At 37.1% G+C, this 23,858-nt stretch overlaps 1 protein-coding gene across 10 annotated transcripts; it reads right to left on the reverse strand.

The window, feature by feature from the left end:
• Positions 1–2,925: 2,925 nt before the first annotated feature.
• Positions 2,926–23,818, reverse strand: LOC121976445 (glyceraldehyde-3-phosphate dehydrogenase B, chloroplastic-like). 10 transcript variants are annotated; one of them, XR_006110620.1, is made up of 6 exons: positions 23,296–23,594; positions 22,906–23,200; positions 16,307–16,379; positions 13,712–13,771; positions 3,239–3,287; positions 2,926–3,145 (listed from the first exon to the last, which is right to left on the reverse strand). XR_006110620.1 is itself a non-coding variant. In XM_042528607.1 (3 exons), the coding sequence occupies exons 1-3, from the start codon at positions 3,433–3,435 to the stop codon at positions 2,998–3,000; spliced, it is 270 nt and encodes an 89-aa protein (XP_042384541.1). In that variant the 5' UTR covers positions 3,436–3,512; the 3' UTR covers positions 2,926–2,997. The 10 variants fall into 10 exon arrangements, 2 of the variants coding, with proteins under 2 accessions (XP_042384541.1, XP_042384540.1); XR_006110619.1 differs by having other exon boundaries at positions 2,926–3,158; XR_006110623.1 differs by lacking the exon at positions 16,307–16,379 and having other exon boundaries at positions 23,296–23,592.
• Between the last annotated feature and the right edge of the window lie 40 nt (positions 23,819–23,858).

Consider the following 23,858-nt stretch of genomic DNA (forward strand, 5'->3'; position numbering starts at 1 on the left):
TAAACTAGAGAAATATTTAATTAAATAGGTAATTAATTAATTACCTCCGAGGCACCATAGCGACTGGCGAATGCTCTCGGGATTAACTGGCCCGTTTCACGGCGCTGTACTCGACGATGGCCTCTCGCCCTCTCCATTTTGGATCACCTTTCGAGCTAGTTCCAATCAACAATCGACGAGCAGATCAGTTCAAACTCCTTAATTTTCAATCAAACAGTGGTGGCCCTTTTATAATAAGGAGAAAATTTAAATTAAAAAAAGGGAAAATATTACATTTCAACTATAAAGAGAAACCGAGTTTGAACATTTTACTTAGAAAGTTTCTATCGAGATATTTGCTCTAATTCTAATTAGGGGTGAACATTCGGCTAATTCGATTAATAAATTAACTAAATTAATCGAAAATCAATTTAATATTGACTAATCGAATCAAATCAAAATTTTATTAAAATTGAATTAATCGAATTAGTTATTTTAGTTAACACTGAATTAACTAAATTTATTTAAAATAAAAATAAAAAGAATTTATATAAAATTAATATCAAATTAACTGAATTAACCGATTTAATCGAATGCATACCCCTAAATTTCTAATTTAACTATATGGTTGCCTAATATGCTTATATTATTATTATTTTTTATAAAAGTTGACAGGCTATTCACATGGTAAACATAGAATGAGAATATATATTTTCACAAGAAAGAATAGCTTTAAGTCTATACCTTCATGGATAAGACTTTATATTTATTCTTCAATTTCAAACGGCACCGATACCAACTATAGTAGGGCGGGTTGGAACTTATTCATTTAATTAAAGCTTAATAGAAGAGTCTTTTATATTACCTATAAAACATATATGATTATTAATATTAATATTAATATCATACATGTATAAAAGAATTCATATAATTAATTAATTAATTGTCCCCCGGTTAAATTTATTTATTTGAATGTATATATGTTTTAAAATTTCTATTTAAGTTTTCAAAAAGAAAATGTAGATCCGCTACAACGACACTCTTTTAATGTTGGCCCTACGGATATGGAGGGAGGTACATGTAGATACATAGACATTAGGTGCATAGTGGGATAAACCCTAGGTCGTCAGTTCTTGCGAATCGACCCCTGACCATTACGTCAGAAATGTCATGCGCCCACTGTATGTGCTACGCCCTGTAAACTCTATTTAAGTTTTCAAAGACTAACTATAAGATGGAGCTAAATTGCTAAATTTCCTAAGCAAACATGCTTTTTTTGCGCTCCTCCTAACTCCAAATTATTTTATACTTTAGGTTATATATATAAATTTTTTATCCTGCATACTCCCGAGCAACCTCATAAGTTTGGATGTTCGGATGTTCATTTTGGTGCCTCAATTCTCAAAAGTGAATAGAGACATTGGATGGACATCCAGGCGTTCGGACATATAAGATGATCCATGAATATGTAAGTTAAGGATGTACACGATATCATCTATATATTAGGGTCAAAATTTTAAATAATGCTAAAGCGATCGAATTTGGCAATAAAGCCAATTTTTGTGTTAGTATTGTCCATATAAATAAAAAGTTAAATGAATATTAGTTGAACGTAAATATTAATAGTAAATTATAAAAAACACCGAAATGAAAATGTAAATTATAAAATAATAATAACGAAATTATAGAGGTTATTTTAAAAAAAAATTGAAATATGAGAGTAAAATAATAATACTCAAATAATTGAAATATGAGAGTAAAATAATAATCCTAATGAGTATTTTTGGATCGGACTTGGACGAAAAATTAACACGTGACGTGATATATAAGGCTTAACTTATGCTCTATCCAATTTAAGGATTAAGAATTAATTAATATAGCATAATTTTTAACCTGTCTTACTTTTTATGTCATGATTTTAACCATGAAAAATAAAATTTTTAACAACGATTATATATATATATATATATATATATATATATATATATATATATATATATATATATATATATATATATATATATATAATCTCATTCTTTACTAATTAATTTTGGTGAAGCCTAAAATGAATTTACGTTAATATCATTTTTTCTATTCACACTAAAAATAATTCAAATATTTATTAGTAATTCTACAAGCGAAACAATCAGTGATCAACACTGTAACACTACCCAAGAAAAGGATATTAGAAAGCATTGCCAAATGGCCATTGGAGGCGGGGAATAGAAGGGATGGCTGCCCAATAAAAATAAAAAATAAAAAATAAAAAAAAGTTTCATATCTTCAACGTTTTACATAGAAAAATTTTTATCAATTAAATATATTTAAAAATAGATATTTTAAATGTAAATGGATACAAATGAATACACATATTTGATAAAAAAATACTATTTAATTCTAAATTTATAATAAAAATATAATAAATTGGCGTAACTTGCTTTACGTATGTTTTCATACGTAGGTAATATGAAGTGGCATAAATTTATTGGCTATTTGGTTGGACGGGCTAACCCGAAGGGTCTAACCTAAATTGACGCCTCTATTGAAAAGGATTTAAATGAAGGAATTTGTTGCTAAAAATTTGATAGTTATGCTTTAATCGGTAACAAATGTAGGTTTTTGAATTTTATACGTGTGACGATAGACAGAACCTGATTCCAAGTACCGAGTCAAAAGTTATGTCAATTTGAAATTTAAAAGTTCATATTGGATTTCAACACGGATTGAACCTATATCACAAAAATTGTTAAGCTCAAGATTAACTCGATAATATTTTCAAACTCAAACTCATTAATTTAATTAAACGAATTCGAATGATGTTTTTTCAACCACTAAAGTGATATTGATTTTTGAAAATTAGCGTCTATAATAGTGTGTTGGTTGAAATTCAATACATTAGTATTGTTTTTGAATTCAAAGCTAGAGTGATTGATGGAATGGATAAAATAGAAAATAAATATGATGTTTAATAAATTTGAAAGTTAGATACGTCTTTCAAATCACCATGGTCAACCGGAACTAAAGGAACGTCGTAGATGACCAAAACGCCCGCCTTTCGGAATGCAATGCTGACGTCCTCCGCCGTGATTCCCTTCTTCTCAACATTGCCGCACCGGTGTTCGTGAGGACAATGATGAGCGCAATGGCCCTCGCGCGCCTCAAATCCCTGTGTGACGCATCTAACAATGCACTCAAATCAAACATAAGATTCACTAACTATATATACACCAATCTCAAAAGCTTAATTAAGTAATCAGACCTGATCTCCTATGTAGGAGTGAGTAGTTGTCATGGTTCGTGCATAATGCCTACAAAAAATTGCAATGAATACAAGCAGGAATTAGATTCAGTAATCGACATCATGCAACACAATCAACAACGTCCCAACGCCCTCACCAAATTCTTCATCCAAGATCTTGAAAAAAGGAGCAAGGCAATTGGTCGTGCAGGATGCATTACTACACAAACAGAGCACGATCTCAATATTTATACAGCAACTACCAAAGTCTAAATAATATACCTAACTATATTTGTCGTCTCGTGACTGTAATCTCCTTCATTCGTGCCCACAACGTATGTTGGGATGTCTGCCCCCTTTGCTGGTGATGTGATGATGACCTTCTTAGCACCGGCTTGTATGTGTTTCCCGACTCCTGAGCCATCAACAAAGACACCCGTCCCCTGTTCTCGTACATGCACATCTTCAATGATGTACCTTAATGACAATGTCTATTCCTAACTCTGCCCAAGGTAACCGGAGAGGATCAAGCTTGGACACAACCTCGATGGGCTTGCCATCTACAGTGATGGTCCCATTGTCTACGATCTTCGCATCGGCTTTGAAGGTCCCAAGAATGGAGTCGTATTCGAGAAGGTGAGATGCTTATTATAGTATGTCTTTGCCATAATTAAGAAAAACTAAATGACGAGACATGTCATACGTTCTTGATGTTGCCAATGTCGTTGACAACAGTGGCTTCCAACGACGAGTCCTTTGGCCATGCCAACAGTGGAGGAAGTTTCGACCTATTCTTCCAAAGCCATTGATCATGACCTTCGGCTTGCAGATAGAAAATAGATATTGTATTGATTTTTAGCTCATGACCAGAGTTTATTGTCGATACAATATTTATAATGAACCAGTGATAAGTAAAGATCTTTAATTTGTGGGATCGTGATAAATAAAGATCTTTAATTTGTGAGATTAGATATAATTCCTAAGAATTTGAAGATGATTGTAATCCGGATTCGGAATCCTAAAATATCGGGAAGTATATCCCTTAATACCCTCCCGCAAGTGAAACGGGGAGACACACACTGTGAGTTTGTCTTGAAGAAGGGCAAAATGATGTGAGGTTAAGCTCTTTGTGAAAATATCATCAACTTGATCCTTAGTAGAAATGTACTGAATGAGAAGTTTCTTCTGAGCAACACGCTCGCGAACAAAATGGAAGTCAATCTCAATGTGTTTTGTACGAGTATGAAAAATCAGATTGGCTGTGAGAAATGTGGCTCCAATGTTGTCACACCAGCAAACCTGTGGTTGCAACATGGGAACATAGAACTAACTCACTTAGAAGTGATTGGAACTAGCATAATTCAACAGTGGCATGCGCTAAGGCATGATATTTTGATTTAATACCTGCGGCATGCGCCAAGATATGATATTCTGATTTAATACTAGAGTGAGCAATCACTTGCTACTTCTTAGAATTCCATGAGATAAGAGCGTTGTCAAGAAAAATATAGTACCCTATGGTAGATCAATGATCATTAGGGCAACTTACCCAGACAACATCAGAATAAGTCGTTAGACTTAAAGAAGAGAAGGATCGAATAAGAATACCATGACACTGAGTATGTTGAAGATATTGAAGAATACGTTTGACAACCACCTAGTGAGACATAGTAGGAGATTGCATAAACTGACATGCACAGTTGACGACAAATGAAAGTTCTAGGTGTGTAAGAGTGAGATACTGAAGAGCACCAACAATACTCTGATAGGGCTGAGAATTAGCCAGGGGATCACCATCATGACGAGAGAGATGATCAGAGGTAACTGAAGTGTGAAGATGTTAGGATTGGCAAGTTCATAGCTCAAGGATCTACATGCACATCTTCAATGATGTACCTCGATGACAATGTTTATTTCTAACTCTGCCCAAGGTAACTGGAGAGGATCAAGCTTGGACACGACCTCGATGGGCTTGCCATCGACAGTGATGGTCCCATTGTCTACGACCTTCACATCGACTTTGAAGGTCCCAAGAATGGAGTCGTATTTGAGAAGGTGAGATGCTTATTACATTATATCTTTGTCATAATTAAGAAAAACTAAATGATAAGGCGTGTCATACGTTCTTGACATCGCCACTGTCGTTGACGTTGCACCTTGTTCCAAAGAGTACATATAATAGGGCACTCAAAGAATAAGTGACCATTTGACTCATTTTGACATTGGCAAAGCATACAAGTCTTGTTCTCCACATAAGGCATTCTATCCGTTGTTTGTTGCTTCCCATGAGCAAGTAACCATAGAATGAATCTATGCTTCGGCATAATTTTCGGCCTCTAAACCAATGATGCCCATGTCACCTCAGGACCTCTCAGCATAAAGAAACCATATGCATTTGTAGTCCCACTTTTTCCTCCTGCAAACCACTCACCCATCAACAAGTTCGCCTCCCCACTTCCATTTGTAGCCCTTCGAATTTTATTTCGAATGTCCACAAGCCGTTTAATAAGAGGAGAGTTCGAAGCTTTGACCTCCCTTTGCCAAAAATCAGTATCGTTGAGATAATGATTGTGCACCCATTTTACCCATAGTGAATCCGCATTAGTTTGGATCTCCCATAGTATCTTGTTAAGAAGTGCTTCGTTCCATGCATGTAGGTCTCGTAGTCCATAACCACCATCATGTCGAGAAAAACACATAGTGGCCCAAGAAATAGGAGGGTGCTTTGAAGACCACACAAAGGTACGACATATTGCTTTGATTTTTTCAATGACACCGCCAGGAATAGGGAGCATGGAAAGCCAATAACACTCCATACCTTGAAGCACCGTCTTCACCAACTCCAAGTGCCCCGCATAAGATAAGGTGTACTTTGGCCAAAAATTAATCTTCCTTGTAATAGTATCAAGTAATGATCCATAGTTTGCAATTCGTAACTTCGGCAGTATGATCCATAGTTTGCAATCCGTAACTTCTCTGCCGCTAGTGGAATCCCCAAGTACCAGAATGGAAATGTTCCTTCCTGGAACCCAATAAGTTGGAGCAATTGGTTCTTCATTCTATCATCAATCCCCACCATATTCATATGAGACTTCAATGAATTAGCCTGAAGTTCTGCTTCATTGTCAAAAACCTCCAAACAATCTGCCTATACTTTTATTGAGGATTCATCTGCCCGTGCAAATAACATCAAATCATCTGCATTTGTAAGATGTGTGATGCCAATCTTTTTACACATAGGATGAAAGTGAAAGGAGGGTGACAAGGAGGCAACCTGCAACCTGCGTGATAATACTTCGATGCATAACCCAAAAAGTAGGGGAGATAGGGGGTCACCTTGCCTTAGACTGCGACACCGACTAAAGAATCCATAGATGTCGCCATTTAGATAAATAGAATAGGATGTCATAGTTACACACTCCCTAATCCATCCACAATATCATTAGGAAAAATCAAAACTAACAAGGGCGCCCATGAGGGAATCTCAATCTACTGTATCAAATGTCTTCTACAAGTCAACCACGATCATACATCTCAGGAAAATTCTTTTGCATGCATACTTCCGTAACAACTCCTGTGTGAGATTAATGTTGTCACCAATAGATCATCCTTTCACAAAAGTCGCTTACGCCGTATCCAACAAGTCCCCCAAGACCCCCGCTAATCGCTCGACCAGTACCTTTGCAATGATCTTGTAGAACACATTGCAACAAGAGATAGGTCGGTAATTTGAAACTCTTGGGGCATGGTATGTCTTTGGCACCAAAGATATTAATGAATGGTTCAATTGTTTGAGTAGTTCGCCACTCTGAAAAAATTTTTAAACGGCTGCGATAAGCTCCGGCCCAACAATATCCCAAGACGTTGCTCCATATCCATCTGGACCCGGTGTTTTATCACTCCCAATATCGTATAAGACTGCTTTAATTTCCTCCACCTCCATCGACCTAATTAAGTCCTCAGATTGACCATGAGTGAGTTTTCTTCCAAGAAATCCACCGCTGTCCATGGGGTCACACACCACTTTTTTCCTAAGTAGATCATGAAAGAAGCCCACAAATTCATCCGCCAGTTCACCTAAGCTTGATGTTTGTTCCCCATTTCGCTTTGTGAGTGTGATGATGGCTTGCCTCTTGTTGTTCCGCTTCACTACATCATGGAAGAATTTAGTACACTTATCAGAGATTCTTAAGTAAACATTTTTCGCACGTTGTTGACAAAATTATTTCTCTGCCTCCGCTAATAGAGTGACTTTCCTCCGTATATGATCATAGTCAATGGGAATAGTACCTCCTGCTATGACCCCTTTCTGTATCTCCTCTAAATCTATATTTGCTCTCTTTGCCTTCTCCGAAATATGCCTAAAATTATTTTTATTCAACTCTCTCAATCTTTTCTTCAAACGGGTCAACTTCACTTTAAAAATGAATTGAACATACCCAATAATCGGGGGTGACCATGAGTCCATCACAAACTCGATGTAACCTTCATTTGGTAACTACATATTAATGAACTTGAAAGATCGATTTGGAGGTCGATCCTTCGCTAGAGTGTGCACTATGGTGCAAGAGTGGTCCGAGAGACACCGGAGCATTGTAAACTCCGCATAAGTATCGAAATCTGCCAATAACCAAAAATAATTCACCAAAGCTCTGTTCAATTTACAAAAATCGTACCATTGGTCCAAGTGAGCCGACATCCAATGGAACGAAGATCCACCAGACCACATACTTGAGTAAAATTTTGAAACTCTCGCATTTCATAATTGGTGACTGGAGATCCCCTTGTCTATCCAATATCGATACAATAGAATTAAAATATTCAAGAATCAACCATAGTTTTGAAATGGACTCCCCAAGATCTGTAAGAGCCTCTCATAATGGTCTCCGAGTAATAATAGAATGAAGTCCATAAATAAATATCACTAAGAAGTTCCTCCCGGCAATCCGGCACCGAACCCGACAATGAATGAATTGTTTGGTCATTGAGGGCACACCCATATCAACTCTGTGTATATCCCAAAGAAGCAGTATACGACCATGATTAGACATATCAAAATTATGGACATGCCCCATACCTGAAAATTGCTGACGCATAATAGGGTCAAGAGAATTGTTGTCCAACTTCGTCTCCAATAACGTCATCACTTGAATATCTTTCTGTTTGAGAAGGTTGTGCCCCCCCCCCCCCCCCCAATGTTTTAGGGACTTGTGAAAGCCCCTAATGTTCCATGCGGCTACCTTCATTTTACACCTCTCGGTCGGGTTGCTCGGGCCCGTAGTTGTCGTGCACTATGTGGGGGCGTTGTATTGTCAATCACTTCCTTGTTCTTCCCTTTATTACATATGGAATCAACCTGAGAGGATGCTGAAGAAGATGATCCCAGTGTCACTGATACAGCCGGAGATGATTATGCCAAGGATCGATTTGCATCACTACTAGCCGTTTGAGGCTAATGATCCGTTAAAGAAGAAGAGGCCTCCTTGCTACTTGAAACCTCCAGTATAGCAGACAACTCCTCTTCCACATTCGGCATCTCTACATGGTGTACGTGTTGCGCACCCACCTCTTTATGATCTAGGGGAGGTTCAATCGCCACGGGCTTAGGACTATGCACCACCACAATTGTCAATCCATTCTGTGTTGCCGGTTCCTCGACATTCTACGATTGTTGGTTGGTTTGTCTTGCCCGACTTCTGTATCTCGGTTGCGATCTCCTTCTCCCCCAATGACCTGCTGATTTGGACCTCGACCTTCCTGCATGAAGTACATTCATATTTGATTGAGATGCACCCCGACAGTCCTCCTTTCGATGATCAATCTTCTTACAAACTTCACAATATTCGGGCAATATTTCATAAACAATCCCGAGATCAACATGTGCTCCAGTAGGTAACGTGATTGATACCTCATAAATTCTATCGCCAATGATCGGAACCTCCACCAAGAGACGAGCATACTCCAGTCGCTCCCTTGATCGCGTCAAGTTATCAGTGTATAGAGGCTTCCCTATCTCTGAACCAATCATACTCAGTACTTTTTGTGACCAACAATCTGGTGGTAACCCATGGATTTGAATCTAAACTGGAACTAGCCGGCCATCCTCATGGAAGAGAAAATAATTTGGCATAAGCTTCAAGAAAATGAGAACTCCAAAAGTAAAATAAGGCCCACCTTGCAATACAACATTTCGATCCTCTTTTGTATCAAAACGGTAGACCACCCACCCACTTTTGTGCATAGAAAATTTGTAGGGAACCCTCCACTGATTGAAAATTGCATAGACTCCATTTCTTCCAGGATGTTGGCCCATGAAACAACCAATAAGACAAAAACTCATGGTGTCTTCAATGTCATCAATATCATCAAAATCAAAAGATAGTCTCTCGCCTTTAGCTTCATATTGCTCCAGAGACACGCTTAATGTTGGCTTCCGATTGTTTCTGAATAAGCTTTCCCATGTCTTCTTCTTTTGTGTCGCTTGTGCCAATTGGGTAGGTGGAACAACATCCTTCTGATTATCACCATCTCCAGCCCCTGGTACTGGATTCGGTGTCACCCCCTCCGTTGGTGCAGCCTCATTCACGTTGATAGTCTCACCAACAGCCTTCGTGTCACGCCCCCAGAGGAGTCCCTGCTAGACAAAAATCCGGCAGCATCTCCCCTGTACCGGTGACAATATGAAGCATACATACATACATCACACTATATAAACATAAACAACATATTCATCAGCCACACGGCTGGAACATACATAAAATAGAAACAACATAACCACGAAATGTATCAACTATATGTATATGTCATAGTTTTCATAAACTACAATTACTATACAGATAAACGACATCTGTAACAAAATTGTAAAATGTAAATACAGCGAAACAAAAGTAAAAAAAACCAGAAAATCAGCACGTCGAGATCTCTGAGCAACTCTATGAAAGTCCAAAATCAACTATAATATCAAAAGGATCCCTGTGTCTGTAAAACTGGAGACCAAGGAATGTAGCAAATTAGCCAAATGGTTAAGTGGATACTCAAGAAAGATGTGCATGAATTTAATCATATTGAAGAAGTCAAGGAAGTAAAATAAATCATCATCTTTTGCTACAACTTTAGGATTTATTCTTAAAGTTCTACATTTATACATATATTGTTGGTTGCTACTCGGAAAGCCTATAGGTTCCATTGTACAAAAATTTTGTACAAAGGTCTGAACCTTTTCCTAGCTACCATGTGTTCTTTTAAATTAAATTTTGGATCTCCTGCGGAACTTAACACGTTTGATCCAAAACTTAATCTATTTGTTCTTTTAGGTTTTGACTTGGATCTCCTGCGGAACTTAACACGTTCGACCCAAGTCTCCTTAAGTTATTAATTCCATTAAATATCAATTTCCATAAAAGGTTCCCAGTACTGACGTGGCGAGGCACATGGCCTTCTTGGATATGGGAGCAACCACCACCGACTAGACAAAACCTTTAATAGAAAGCTAATATTTAATTTCCTAAAATAACTTTAGGTTAACCAAAGAGAACAATCAAATCACAAGGAAAAGAAAGAAACAAAAGAACACAACTTCGAAAAACCATATTCGAAATACTAGAACGTAAGCCTCTTGTATTTGGTATTATTTCCATAAATAACTAGCATGATGCGGAAATAGAAATTACTAGTTATACCTTGTAGAAAAACCTCTTGATCTTCTACCGTATTCCTCTTCTAACCTCGGACGTTGTGTGGGCAACGATCTTCCAAGATGAGAAACCACCAACCACCTTCTTCTCCTCCAAGCAAGGTTCGGCCCACAAAGGAAACTTCACCAAGGAGGAAAAACAAAATACTAACCAAGCTCCAAGAGATGCTAGCTTTCTCTCCTTCTTCTTCTTCTCCGAGTAGTATCCGGCCACCACAAGAACTCCAAGGGAGAGGGAGAGGTTCGGCCACCACAAGAGGAAGAGAAGGAGATGATGGCCGGCCACACCAAGGAGCAAAAGAGGGAGAGGAATAATAGATGTTGTGTCTTGTGAAGGCACCCTCACCCCTTCTTTTATATTCCTTGCCTAGGTAAATTAGGAAATTTAATTACAACAAATTTTCCTTAATTTCCTTGACATGATTTAATTGAGAAAAATAAAATAATATTTCCCAATTAAACAATGATGGCGGCCATCAAGAGGAACAAATTGGACAAGTTTTAATCAACAATTAAAACTTTCCTTATTGTTCAGAAATTTTAAAAATAAAATTTCTCTTTAAAATCTCTTCATGGTTAATAAAGGAAATATCTATAATTTTAATTTTATTAACATGTGAATAATTTTAAAGAAAATAAAAAACTCTCCAATCTACAAATAAGGAAAGAGATCTAATCTCTTTCTTTAATCTTTGTAAAACTTTTACAAGAGAGATATTTTAATTTTAATTCTCTTTAAAATATATCTTCCACATAATAATAAAATCTAAAATTAAATTTCTTTTTATTTAATTATGGCCGGCCCTACTAGCTTGGGTTCAGCTAGAGCCACCACCTTAAACTCAAGCTGGCCCTAGCTTGGTTCCCAAGCTAGCTTGGCGCCCCTTTAGGTGGGTATAAAAGGTGGGTATATGTGGGTATAGTACTCTATAAATAAGAGGCTACGATAGGGACCGAGAGGAGGAATTGGTTTGGTCTCCGATAAAATTAAGCATCCCGTGTTCGCCGAACACACAACTTAATTTATCAATGATAATTCATTCCACTAGAGAACTATCATTGAATTACGCACCAATCCCAAATTACATTTTGGGCTCCTTCTTATTATGAGTGTGTTAGTCTCCCCGTGTTTAAGATATCGAATGTCCACTAATTAAGTGAGTTATTGACAACTCATTTAATTAATATCTAAGTCCAAGAGTAGTACCACTCAACCTTATTATCATGTCGGACTAAGTCCACCGCAGGGTTTAACATGACAATCTTTATGAGCTCCTCTTGAGGACATTATCAACCTAGTATCACTAGGACACGGTTTCCTTCTATAATCAACAACACACACTATGAGTGATACCATTTCCCAATTTATCGGGTTTATTGATTCATCGAACTAAATCTCACCCATTGATAAATTAAAGAAATAAATATCAAACATATGTGCTTGTTATTATATTAGGATTAAGAGCACACACTTCCATAATAACTGAGGTCTTTGTTCCTTTATAAAGTCAGTATAAAAGGAACGACCTCAAATGGTCCTACTCAATACACTCTGAGTGTACTAGTGTAATTATATAGTCAAGATAAACTAATACCTAATTACACTACGACTTTCTAATGGTTTGTTCCTTTCCATTCTGGTCGTGAGCTACTGTTTATAATTTATAAGGTACTGATAACATCATCTTCTGTATGTGACACCACATACTATGTTATCTACAATATAAATTAAATGAACAACTACAAACAAATGTAGATAATTAGACCAAATGTGATTCTTTATTCATAATGAATGTTTACAAAGCTTAGGCTCTCAGTATACACTCCAACATATATATGTATAATCATCTTCTCATTATCTTTAATCAGGTAAAATTTTTAGATAGAGTTTGGGATCTTCACCTTATCATCACTTGTCATCATTAATAAAATCAATTCTTCAATCTTATTATTTAATCACTCAATTATAAGTTATTATGGTAAGATCAACATGTATATCAATAGTCTGAATCTGGTAAATCAACTAAAAAGTGAATCACTGGAGCCAATATCATCAGAGTGAAATATCATATGGATAGGCTAAAAGCCTCCTAAGAGTATAAACTGTCGCATACGTCATCTGACGTACGGGCTATCAACCCTCACCGGTGGAAGACATAATAAACACTGACCGAGGGCTACATCACGCCAACACGCCTCGGGTGTACGGTCAGATACTCTGGACCGCGGCCGCCGCGCTACCACAATAACATGTGGGCGGTCCAGTACTCTAATATAGAGCTCTGGTATAAAGCTAGGCTCATGGTCTTCATTTTTTAATTCTTCATTTACTATCTTTATTAATTCACCGTTATGATTATATTCATCCATTTATCATGATTATTCTCTTTTCATATTGATTGGTCAATCAAGGTAATATTTTCGTATCAAATCTATTAATTTATCATTATAGGGTCCACAGATAAAAAGCTACAAGTATCAACAGATAGAGTATCAAAAGCATGAAGTATGAAAGGTCAAGCAAGTCAAAAGAGACAAGGTACCAACAGAAGAGTAATTCAGAATATTTCTTTAATTTAAAAAAAAAACAACCCTTCCCATATCAATCCCAATATGAACCCATATGTGAACAAGAAATAATATTAATTATTTACCCTCCAATAATTTTAATATTTTTACTCATTTCGCTATTTATAATATCAGTTTAATCCCCATTTTGAAAACAATAATACAACATATACATATTCCAATTTATATATTTATTCATGCACAAGGAAATAGACAAGAGTAGATGTATCCACCTTATATACAGCAAAATCTCCGAGTATCGACAGGTCACCGTGCTCCACTCGAACTCAGATCTACAAACACAATACCAAACATAACTTAAATCATCAAAATACTATCTAATAATAATAATGACCTAAAATCTACACATTATCTCTGATTCAAAATCAGTGAATTATTTTGATCTCGATACCTCGTACCACTTTGCATTCCTAAATACAACATCTGTTCTAATCTAGATAACCCTTCTAACTACACATCAATTTAACCAAAAGCAACCTAAAATATACCTTCTAAGGGTTTTGTGTGGCTGCTGGAAATGAGGACAGCAACTAGGGCTATTTTCCCTTCGTCGTTGGCCGCCTCAGCTAGCTCCGGCGAGCTCCGGCGGTGCTGCCAAGAAAAGGACAGCAGCTAGGGCTGCTGTTGGAGGAAACAAAAGGTGACTAGGGCAGTTAGGGAAGGTTGAAAACAAGGAAAGCTACTGGGATAGTGAAGGGGCAAGGAAAACCTTTTCCCCTCTTTCACCGGTGGTCTCGGCGAGCTCCGGCGAAGGCCACAGTTAGCTCGGATGGCTGTTGTGTTTGGCTAGAAAAGAGAATGACAACTAGGGTTTTGTTTCCCCTCTTCTTCCGGTGGTTTGGCGAGCTCCGGCGAACTCCGAGGAGCTCCGACAGTGCTGCCGAGAAGCAAGACAGCAAAGAGGGGAAGCTTGTTGCCCTTGGAGAAGAGAAACGAAGAAGAAGAGAGGGGGAGGGTTTGAGGCTTCGGTGGGGAAGGGAAGAAAAAGGAAGGGGCATGGGGGAGGGTGTGTGCACGTGGATGAGTGTGGCTGTATTTGTTTTTTTTTCTCACACTTAACACTTCGACTTTCCATGTTCATCTACCTCAGCACCATTTTTGATATTAGAAGCCTTGCCATCAAAAACGCCCTTCACAGATTGGTCCACCTCACTAGAACGAGGGTCCATTTCAAACTCCTGGTTCACTTCATGAAATCCATTGGTTGCCAAGTTAACTGCTTCAATGTGGTTAAATCTTTGTTCTTCATATGAGGCAATTTGCAATTCACATGTTTGACTCAAGGGAGAGTACTTGAGTCTCTTTTTCTTTTTTCCCATATTGGAAAGTTGACACCTAATCACACTTTAAGGAAATTAGTTTCCAAAATTAAAGCCACCGAATAAAGATTTGCCGTTGAAACTAGGAAAGTGGCCCCATCCAAGATTTGTCAATCAATGGGAAGATATTTGGCAATTAATTAATACAATGAATGTAAATTAATGAAAATATTTGTTGTTGAATACTTTCCTTCTTTGGCAAAACTTGGCCAGAGAAGACAACCACCTGAGTTCACCGCCAGGAAAAGCTGCTACCAGAAATCACCAACCACTTTTAACTCTAGAACTCAGAGAGGCCTACGAAACCAGAAAGAAAAACCAAAGAGAGAGAAATAAGGGGAGGAAAGAAATCCAACGGATGGAAAAACCTTCACCTTGCACCGATGATGAAAAAGAGAAAGAAGAGGAAGAGTGAGGGGGCGATGAAAGCACCCACACAGGTCGCCGAAGAGTGACTCCGGTGTTCCTACCAACCTTCAATCAACTTATCTCTAGAAATTCTAGAGAGAAGGGAGAACTGAGAGCTCTTTCATAATTCACCCTCTTATAGCCGGTCGCCAAGGGACTAACAAGTGATATCAGAGCCCAGCAGCTTCAGGAGCACTAACTGACGAACGAAGCATAAGAGATGAGTAGACCGAGCATCAACCCACTGAAGTTTGAAAGGGAATTCGCAAGTTGGAAGAAAAAGATAGAGATATTCTTTAAGGCAGATTTTGATTTACTTTTAATAATGATATTTGGTTTTGCAGCACATGAGGGTAAAGAAGAATATCAATGGACGAAGAATGAGCAAGCTGACTTCATGGAAAATGACAAAGCAGAGTTCCATCTGCTGAGCATCTTACCATCATAAGAAGTCAATTGGATCGGAGCCTATAAGTCTGCCAAGGAGCTCTGGGAGAAATTTTTGGAACTACACGAAGGAACATCTGAGGCAAAACTCGCGAGATGGGATCTACTCAGGAAACCAGATCAGTAACATCAAATTAAAAGAAGGAGAAACCGTTGCACACCTTTACTCAAGAATAAAAGAACTCATCACCGGACTCACGAATCTCAGAGAAAAGGTAAGCAACTGAGATTCGCTAAGGTACGCGCTTAACGCATTTCCTAGGACTACTGAATGAGTATTATTAATAGATGTTTATTATATATTTAAGGATCTAGAAATTAAGTACTTTAGAAGAATTATTTTTAATATTTGAAGTCCACGAAACAAGATGCGCAAATCTGAAGAAGAAGTCAAAGCACAACATTTCCTTAAAGGCAAAAATGGACGAACAAGATTCTGAATTTTCTCTCGATGATGACGAAATGACATTCATGGTAAGAAAATTTAAAAAGTTATTTAAAACTAAAAAATTTAATCATGTGTAGGGTACAAGAAGAAAAAGAAAAGTAAGATACTACCACTGCAATGAAGAAGGGCACGTGAAAGATAAATACACAAAATTGAAGAGAAAGGACATCAGAAGAAAACAACACCTCAGGGAGAGCCTCAGATTACGGGATCAATAAGGTAAATCAGGTACGGTCTCTTCCTCCTGACAAGTTATTTCTGTTCGTAGAAAAAGACAATAAAGAGTTAAAATCAACCTTAGATATATCTTATCGATTATAAGAACTCGACAAAATAAAAATGAAAAAAAAAAATAGAAATAGAATATTTAAAAAATTGTGCATGCTTACATGTTCAAAATGTTAGAAGATATAATGGTTTAAATTGACATTTTAAATATCATAAGGGCCAAATTAGGAAAATATCACAGAAATATATTCCTAAGAAATTTTTGATTAATCTAGTAGGAAGGAATATATTTTGGGTTTCAAAATCATATTTAGATTAATTATTTGTTTGGGATTTCAGAGAGAAAATTAAATATTTACTTTCATTAAAAGGCTTTGTCTAGAAATGGTTGTTGTTCCAATAACCAAGAAGGTCTAGTGCCTCGCCACAGTCTGGAAGTCAATTACTGAAATAAATGTTTAATTACTAATTGTGAAACATTTAATTGTTAACTAATACGTTAAGTGTTTGTCAAAAATTTTGTTAGAAATTAATTAGAAGTTAATTTTTATGAGAAAGATAACTTTATCACTTATCTATAGAAAAATTTTTAAATTTTTCTGAATGTTAAAATTTTTAATTATTCAGCAAAATTTATTTTTCTTGAAAGTATATCATATTCTCTCTTAAAGGAAATTTTTCAAATTTTTTTAACTCATTATTACTCTATATTTTTTTCATACTTTTGAATTTAGAAATTATCTCGAGAGTCATTTCTCTCTATCCAATTTTTTTTTAAACAAATTTTTTCAAAGTTTTTTTAAAAAATCTATAGATTCAATTTTTTTTGGAGTATTCCCTTAGACTTTTCAGTTTAGACATTCCAAGTAGCATTTTAAAGTACCCTATTTTTAATGTGATCAAAGGGGGAGTAATGAAGATTAAGTCTAAGGGGAGGGTAGTATAATCTTTTTATAAGTTTTGTACTTGTAAATATTTATAACTGTTATTTGTTTGTAATTTACCCTAACTTAACCTGAGGTTGCTCATATCAAAAAGGAGGAGATTGTAACTATTCTAAAGTAGTTTTGATGTGATCAACCAAGTCAGGTTAGGTCTTGTTGTGGTTTAACCCTTGTGTCTAAGTGTGCAGGAACTTAGGAGCACAGAAAGTTGAGCGAAAAATGCAGCTAGCGAGAATGATGGCACTGGAGAGAGATGACAGGCTTGGTGGGTCTGAGGGACGATGTGCTGCAGAAGAGTACGTGGGCGGATGAGAAGGAGGCGTGCGACGTTTCCGAGGGAAGAGAAGCCAGAGCGAAAGGTTGCTTGAGAAGGTCGAAAAATGGGTTCGGGTGAGCCCTATTCTAGAAGATCGAAATCACCCAAGTGAGCAGAACCGGAGCGGAAGATTTGGACCAAAAAGTCAACTAGAATTTGACTTTACTGGTCCAGGCGCCCAAACCCTTCCAGGCACCCGGAATCAAAACTTCATCATTTCATAACGTGCCATGATTCATTACGACAGGGATAAAATTATATTCCCCTCCAAACGCCTGGACCCCTTCCAGGAGTCCTGACTAGGGTTATAAATACAGCCCTGGTCCCAGAAGATCAGAACAACACTTGTAATTGATTCATCTTTAGTTTTGTTCTGTAGTTGAGTGCTTCAACTGCTGTAAGAGGCTTCTGAGATTGTTTAGTGAGCTTTAATTTCCTTGGATTAGCAATCCCCTGATTGCAAACCAAGTAACCCTTTTGTGCCTCTTCTTTTTCAGTCTCTTTTTTTTTTTGTATGCATGTGTTAGACTAATAAAGTTGTAAAGTTTGAGAAGGGGTTTGTTTGTTTTTATTGTGCAGGTTATTCATTCCCTCTAACCGGTCGCCAAGGGACCAACACCCCAAACATCGAAATGTATTAGATCAAGAGGTCCTGTAGTTCAAGACTGAGATAATGAAAATTACCATTTATAGGCCTTTCCAAATTAACATGTATAACAGAAAGAGATACTCTAATTGCCTAAAATAGGTAGACCATAATGAGAGATAAGACGAGCAATTATAGCTAACGTCGGATGTCCCAGACGATGATGCCATGTGCTGGCAAAAGAGCGCTCACCATGACAAGCAGACTTCTTGATAGAGGGCTCATTGGTCTGGGCTAGATGATAGAGATCATCCTTAAGGATACCTCGAAGTAGTTCCACCTTTGTAGCCTGATCCTTAATAACACAACAAGTCAGATGAAATTCAAAAAAGGCACTTTTATCGGTCATAAAACAAACAATACTAAGTAGATTTTTAGTGATAACAAATACATGTAATATATTTCAAAGTTGTAATAATATGGTAGGGCTAAAAATAGGCGAGTCACAAATAATAGATATGGGAAGAGTCGTACCATTGCCAACAACAAGTTGTTCCGTACCTTGATACGGGGAGTGAACATGTAGGTTCTCTAAATCTACTGTTAGATGATCAGTGGTGCCTGGATGAGGGTACCAAGCAAAATTAGAGACCGTGACAGGTTCAGCTATCATAGCTGATGGTGGTAGTGGAAAATTAAATTTTTGGTCAAAATGATATCGATACAATGTCGCAGAATGACCCCCTCCGTTATAGATCGCATTGGTGCGATGTACGATAGTTAGTAGTGACATCGCCAAACCTGTCACATAGTTGACACTGGGTCATTTATTTTCATTATGACGACCTCCACAGTATGCACAACCCTTGCATTGATGATTATGGGTGAGGAGTCTATGGTTTGTTATGAAAGGAGCTGAACTCGGGTTCTCTGAATATTGGGCTTGATACTTACCTAATGAAGAAGTGGATGATGACCTGTGAGGGTTGTGAGCCCTTGAAGGGTTCGAAGAAGAGGGGCACCCAATAGAGGACCCCCTGAAGTAGCGACTATCTAGAGTGGTGCCTCGACGGAATTTCTCCTAGACAATTCGAGATACATACGCCATAGAAGATGGTTCGGCGGTGTGCAGCTGTTCCAGTCTCCGCTCATGAGTAAGTAACATGTCGGTTAACTCTTTTATGCTTACTTCTTCACTCTTGGTTGTTATGGCAATCACCATAGATTCATATTTGGATCCGAGTCCTCTAAGAATATTGAGCACTAGATCGGTCTTTGGAATCCGATGTCAATGCCTGTGAGATCATCCGAGATGGATTTCACTTTCTGTAAATATTTGGTCATGGACAACTCGCCCTTCTTCATTGTTTATAGTTGGAGTCGGAGTTGCATGAGGCATGCACTAAATTGTGAGTCCACCATTCTCCCCTACGATATCGACAAGTGCCTTGAAGTGGTGCATGAGGGGTCAACGACTTGACCCAATACTTCATCTAAAAGTGTTGATAGAAGCCAACTGAGGAAACGTTGTTGGTCTTGCTACTCCCGGATTGCATATTTAGGATTAACTTTGATCTCCTCTACATCGACTTCATTCCACTATTGTCTCGGTTGGGATTGTGGACTCTGTTAGAGTGTATACTAAAAGCCTAGCTTTTGTATAAACATTTATTTAGAAATAAAGAATCACAATGGTCAAATATCTACATTTATTTGTTAAATGTAATTTGTTCAATTAATTTATATAGTAGACAACATGGTGTGTGATGTCACACACAGAAGATCATGTCGTCGGTTCTTTATAAATTATAAACAATTGTTCGCGACTAAAATGGAAAGGAACAAACCGTTGAAGTAGTCGTAGTGTAATTAAGTATTAGTTTATCTTAACTAATAAATTACACTGATACACTCCAAGTGTATTGAGTAGGACCATTTTAGGTAAGTTCTTTTTGTACTAACTTTATAAAAGAACTAGATCTTAGTTATTGTGGAAGTGTGTGCTCTTAATCCTAATATAATAACAAATACATATATTTAGTATTTATTTCTTTGACTTATCAATGGGTGAGATTTAGCTCTATAAATCAATAAGCCCGATAAGTTGGGAAATGATATTACTTATAGTGTGTGTTATTGATTATAGAAGAAAACTGTGTCCTAGTAATCTAGGTTGAGAATGACCCCAAGAGGAGCTCATAAGGATTGTCATGTTAAACCCTGCAGGTGGACTTAGTCCGACATGACGATAAGGTTGAGTGGTACTACTCTTGGACTAAGATATTAATTAAGTGAGTTGTCAGTGACTCATTTAATTAGTGGACATTCATTATCTTAAACACAGGGAGACTAACACACTCATAATAAGAAGGAGCCCAAAATATAATTTGGGATTTGTGCGGTAGTTCAATAATAGTTCTTTAGTGGAATGAATTATTATTGATGAAATTAAGTTACGTGTTCGGGGCGAACACGGGATGCTTAATTTCATTGGGAGACCAAAACCAATTTCTCCTCTCGGTCCCTATCCTAGCCTCTTAATTATATAGTACTATACCCACCTATACCCACCTTCTTACCCATCCTATAGGGGCCGACCAAGCTAGCTTGGAGTCCAAGCTAGGGCCGGCCAAAGGCATGGTTCATGGCTTCATGAGGTGGCCAACCCTAGCTTGAACCCAAGCTTAGGTGGCCGACCCTATTAAAATAAAAAGTAATTTTATTTTTAAAATTTTTCTTACGTGGATTCCATGGTTTTAAAAGAGAGTTTAAAATTTAAATATTTCCTTTTATCGCTTTCTACAAAAGATTAAGAAAAGATTTGAAATCTTTCCTTATTTGTAGATTGAAAGGTAGATTTTAATTTTGAGAAAACTTTTCTTTTTTAACTCTGTTCATGATTTAAAAGAGAGTTTAAAAATTAAAAATTCTCTTTTATTAGTTTCTACAAAAGATTAAGAAAAGATTTGATATCTTTCCTTATTTGTAGATTAAAAGGAGATTTTAATTTTTAGAGATAACTTTTCTTTTTGAAATCATCCACATGTTTAAAAGAAAGATTTTAATTTATAAAATTTCCTTTTTATAATTCACCCTGAAGGAAAAAATTATTGGAGAATTTTTTTATAAATTTTCGGAGACAAATTAGGAAGTTTTAATTCTTATTATAATTAAAACTCTCCTTGTTTATAGCTTAATAGGTGGCCGGCCATTGTAATTGAAAAAAGGAATTTGATTTTGATTAATTAAAATTTTCTTTTTCATGGAAAAAGAATTAAGGAAGTTTTTATTTAAATTTCTTTATTTTCCAAGACTAAGGATTATAAAAGAGGGGGTAGAGGTGTCTTCATAAAAAATGACTCTATTCTATTTTTTTTCCTCTCTTTTTCTCCTTGGGTGTGGCCGACCTCTTCTTTTTCTCTCCTCTCCTTATTGTGGCCGAAACTTCTTCATTGGTGGAGTTCTCTTGGTGGCCGGATCAAGCAAGGAGAAGAAGGAGAGAAAGAAGGAGAGAAAGGAAGCCTAGTCTCTAGCATCCCTTGGAGCATTGGTGGTGGCCGAACCTCTTCATCAAGAAGGACTCTTGGTGGCCGAAGCCTAGGAGGAAGAAGAAGGTGTTTGGTGGTTCTCATCTCGGAAGATCGTTGCCCACACAATGTCCGAGGTTAGAAGAGGAATACGGTAGAAGATCAAGAGGTCATTAAAGTTCACAAAGAAAGGTATTACTAGTATTTATTTTCCGCATCATGCTAGTTTATTTTTCTTTGTATGAATTCCAAACACAAGATGCATTAGATCTAGTTTTTCGAATTAGTTTTTCGAGTTTGTGTTTTCTTCTTTTTCGAATTTGTGATTCGATTGTTCTTTTTGGTTAACCTAGAGTTATTTAAGGAAATTAAATATTAGCTTTCCTTAAAAGGTTTTGTCTAGGCGGTGGTGGTTGCTCCCATATCCAAGAAGGTCATGTGCCTTGCCATGCAGTCCTGAAAGTTAATTTTGGAAATTAATATTTAATGGAATTAATAACATAGATGGATTTGAATCAATAGTGTTAAGTTCCGCTTGCAATTCAAATCTAAACCATTAAGAACAGATAAGTTAAATTTGGAATCAATGATGTTAAGTTCCGTCTGCGATTCCTAATTTAACTTCTAAAGAACACAATAGATTATTTAAGGAAAGTTTCGACACTTATACAAAATTTTTGTACATTGGAACGTAACTGGTACGATTTTCCTAGGACTAACCAACAGACTCCTCATACATGAATTAGAATAAGCAATGACCTTTTAATATATATAGTACCTAGGCCAAAGAGTGTAATTTCTCTGGTTTAGTTTTGTCGATATTTGGGTAGTAAATGATATCATGATAGGAGTTGTTGTTAGTTGTAGATTTCCAACTATAAGATCGCTGGAATTTTCCTTTATACCAAGATAGAAAATAGATATTGTATTGATTTTTAGCTCAGGGTTAGTGTCTTGTTGATACAATATTTATAGGGAAACAATGATAACTAAAGATCCTTAATTTGTCGGATCATGATAAATAAAGATGCTTAATTTGTCAAATTAGATATGATCCTTAAATTGCCCCAGGGCATAACACAACGGTCGGTGTATGACGTTTCTGGTGTAATAGCTAGAGGTCGAATTTTACAGGAACTCATTATATGGAATTCACCCTATCATACGGCTTCCGTTTGTATACCTGAATAAATTTACCTCCCTCCATACTCGTGGGGCGGCTCTAGGAGGGTGCTGAGGTGGCCGATCCACTTTTTGAGATATGATCTCTAATAATTTGAAGATGATCGTAATCTGGAATCCCTAAAATGTTGGAAAGTATATCCCACTGTCACTCCCTTTGTAGGAACAGCTCTGGCTGCCTGGCGATTGGCGAAGCAATGCACAAAAGCCAACACGTCTGAGAAGGAAGCTTCTCTTCTATGTCCTACGAAGGTGATGCTCGATCTCAGCCCTGAGAATTCAGCAAACTCTAGCTTCTGCAAGCATGAAATTGAACTTAGATCATTCGACAAGGCATTCATACACCTGCAAATTAAATCACTGTTAAAACTATATGTAGAATGAGAGAGACCTTGTTGAACCTGATGTTGCAGGGGATGCTGGAAGAGGCAAGAGTTGCATGGCTGGCCATGGCTCAACTAAAGAGCTCAAGGGTTGCTGATAAGAGATCTATATGCTAACTGATGTGCTCCAAAGAGACATACATACCATGAGCGATTGGCGATAGCATCATCACTCTTTTTTGTATGGTGATGGAATGAAGTTCATGAGGAAGGGACTCACCTTCCTCGAGGTCCAAGAAGCAATCTTGATTGGATAAGGTGGCATGGCAGCCACACAATATATGCAGAGATAGGTTCCCAATATGCCATTTTTTAATAAAATTTCTACATTGAATAAGTGAACCTGATAAACTTCATGCTGCCTATCCATTTCAGTGCCTTGGGTGTGTGCCAATGAGCTCCACTGTCTCTTGACAGGGACTGTAGAGTGATGCAGAAGGTGGAATGAGATATCCAACCTCTTTCAGGCACAATGGGTGCTCACGCAAATTCTATGAATACCTTCTCATGTAGAGATCTCTAGAAAAGGTTATCTTTTTTATCAAATCTGATGCTTCAATTCATCATAAAT

Source organism: Zingiber officinale, chromosome 4B (genome assembly GCF_018446385.1).
Source record: "Zingiber officinale cultivar Zhangliang chromosome 4B, Zo_v1.1, whole genome shotgun sequence".
Classification (NCBI taxonomy): domain Eukaryota; kingdom Viridiplantae; phylum Streptophyta; class Magnoliopsida; order Zingiberales; family Zingiberaceae; genus Zingiber; species Zingiber officinale.

Coding starts and splice junctions, on each gene's coding strand:
- LOC121976445 (XM_042528607.1), bottom strand. CDS start 3,435: ATGCATCCTGCACGACCAATTGCCTTGCTCCTTTTTTCAAGATCTTGG. Junction 3,288..3,375: donor GATCTTGGATGAAGAATTTG/GTGAGGGCGTTG, acceptor AATTTTTTGTAG/GCATTATGCACGAACCATGA. Junction 3,159..3,238: donor ACTCCTACATAGGAGATCAG/GTCTGATTACTT, acceptor GTGCATTGTTAG/ATGCGTCACACAGGGATTTG.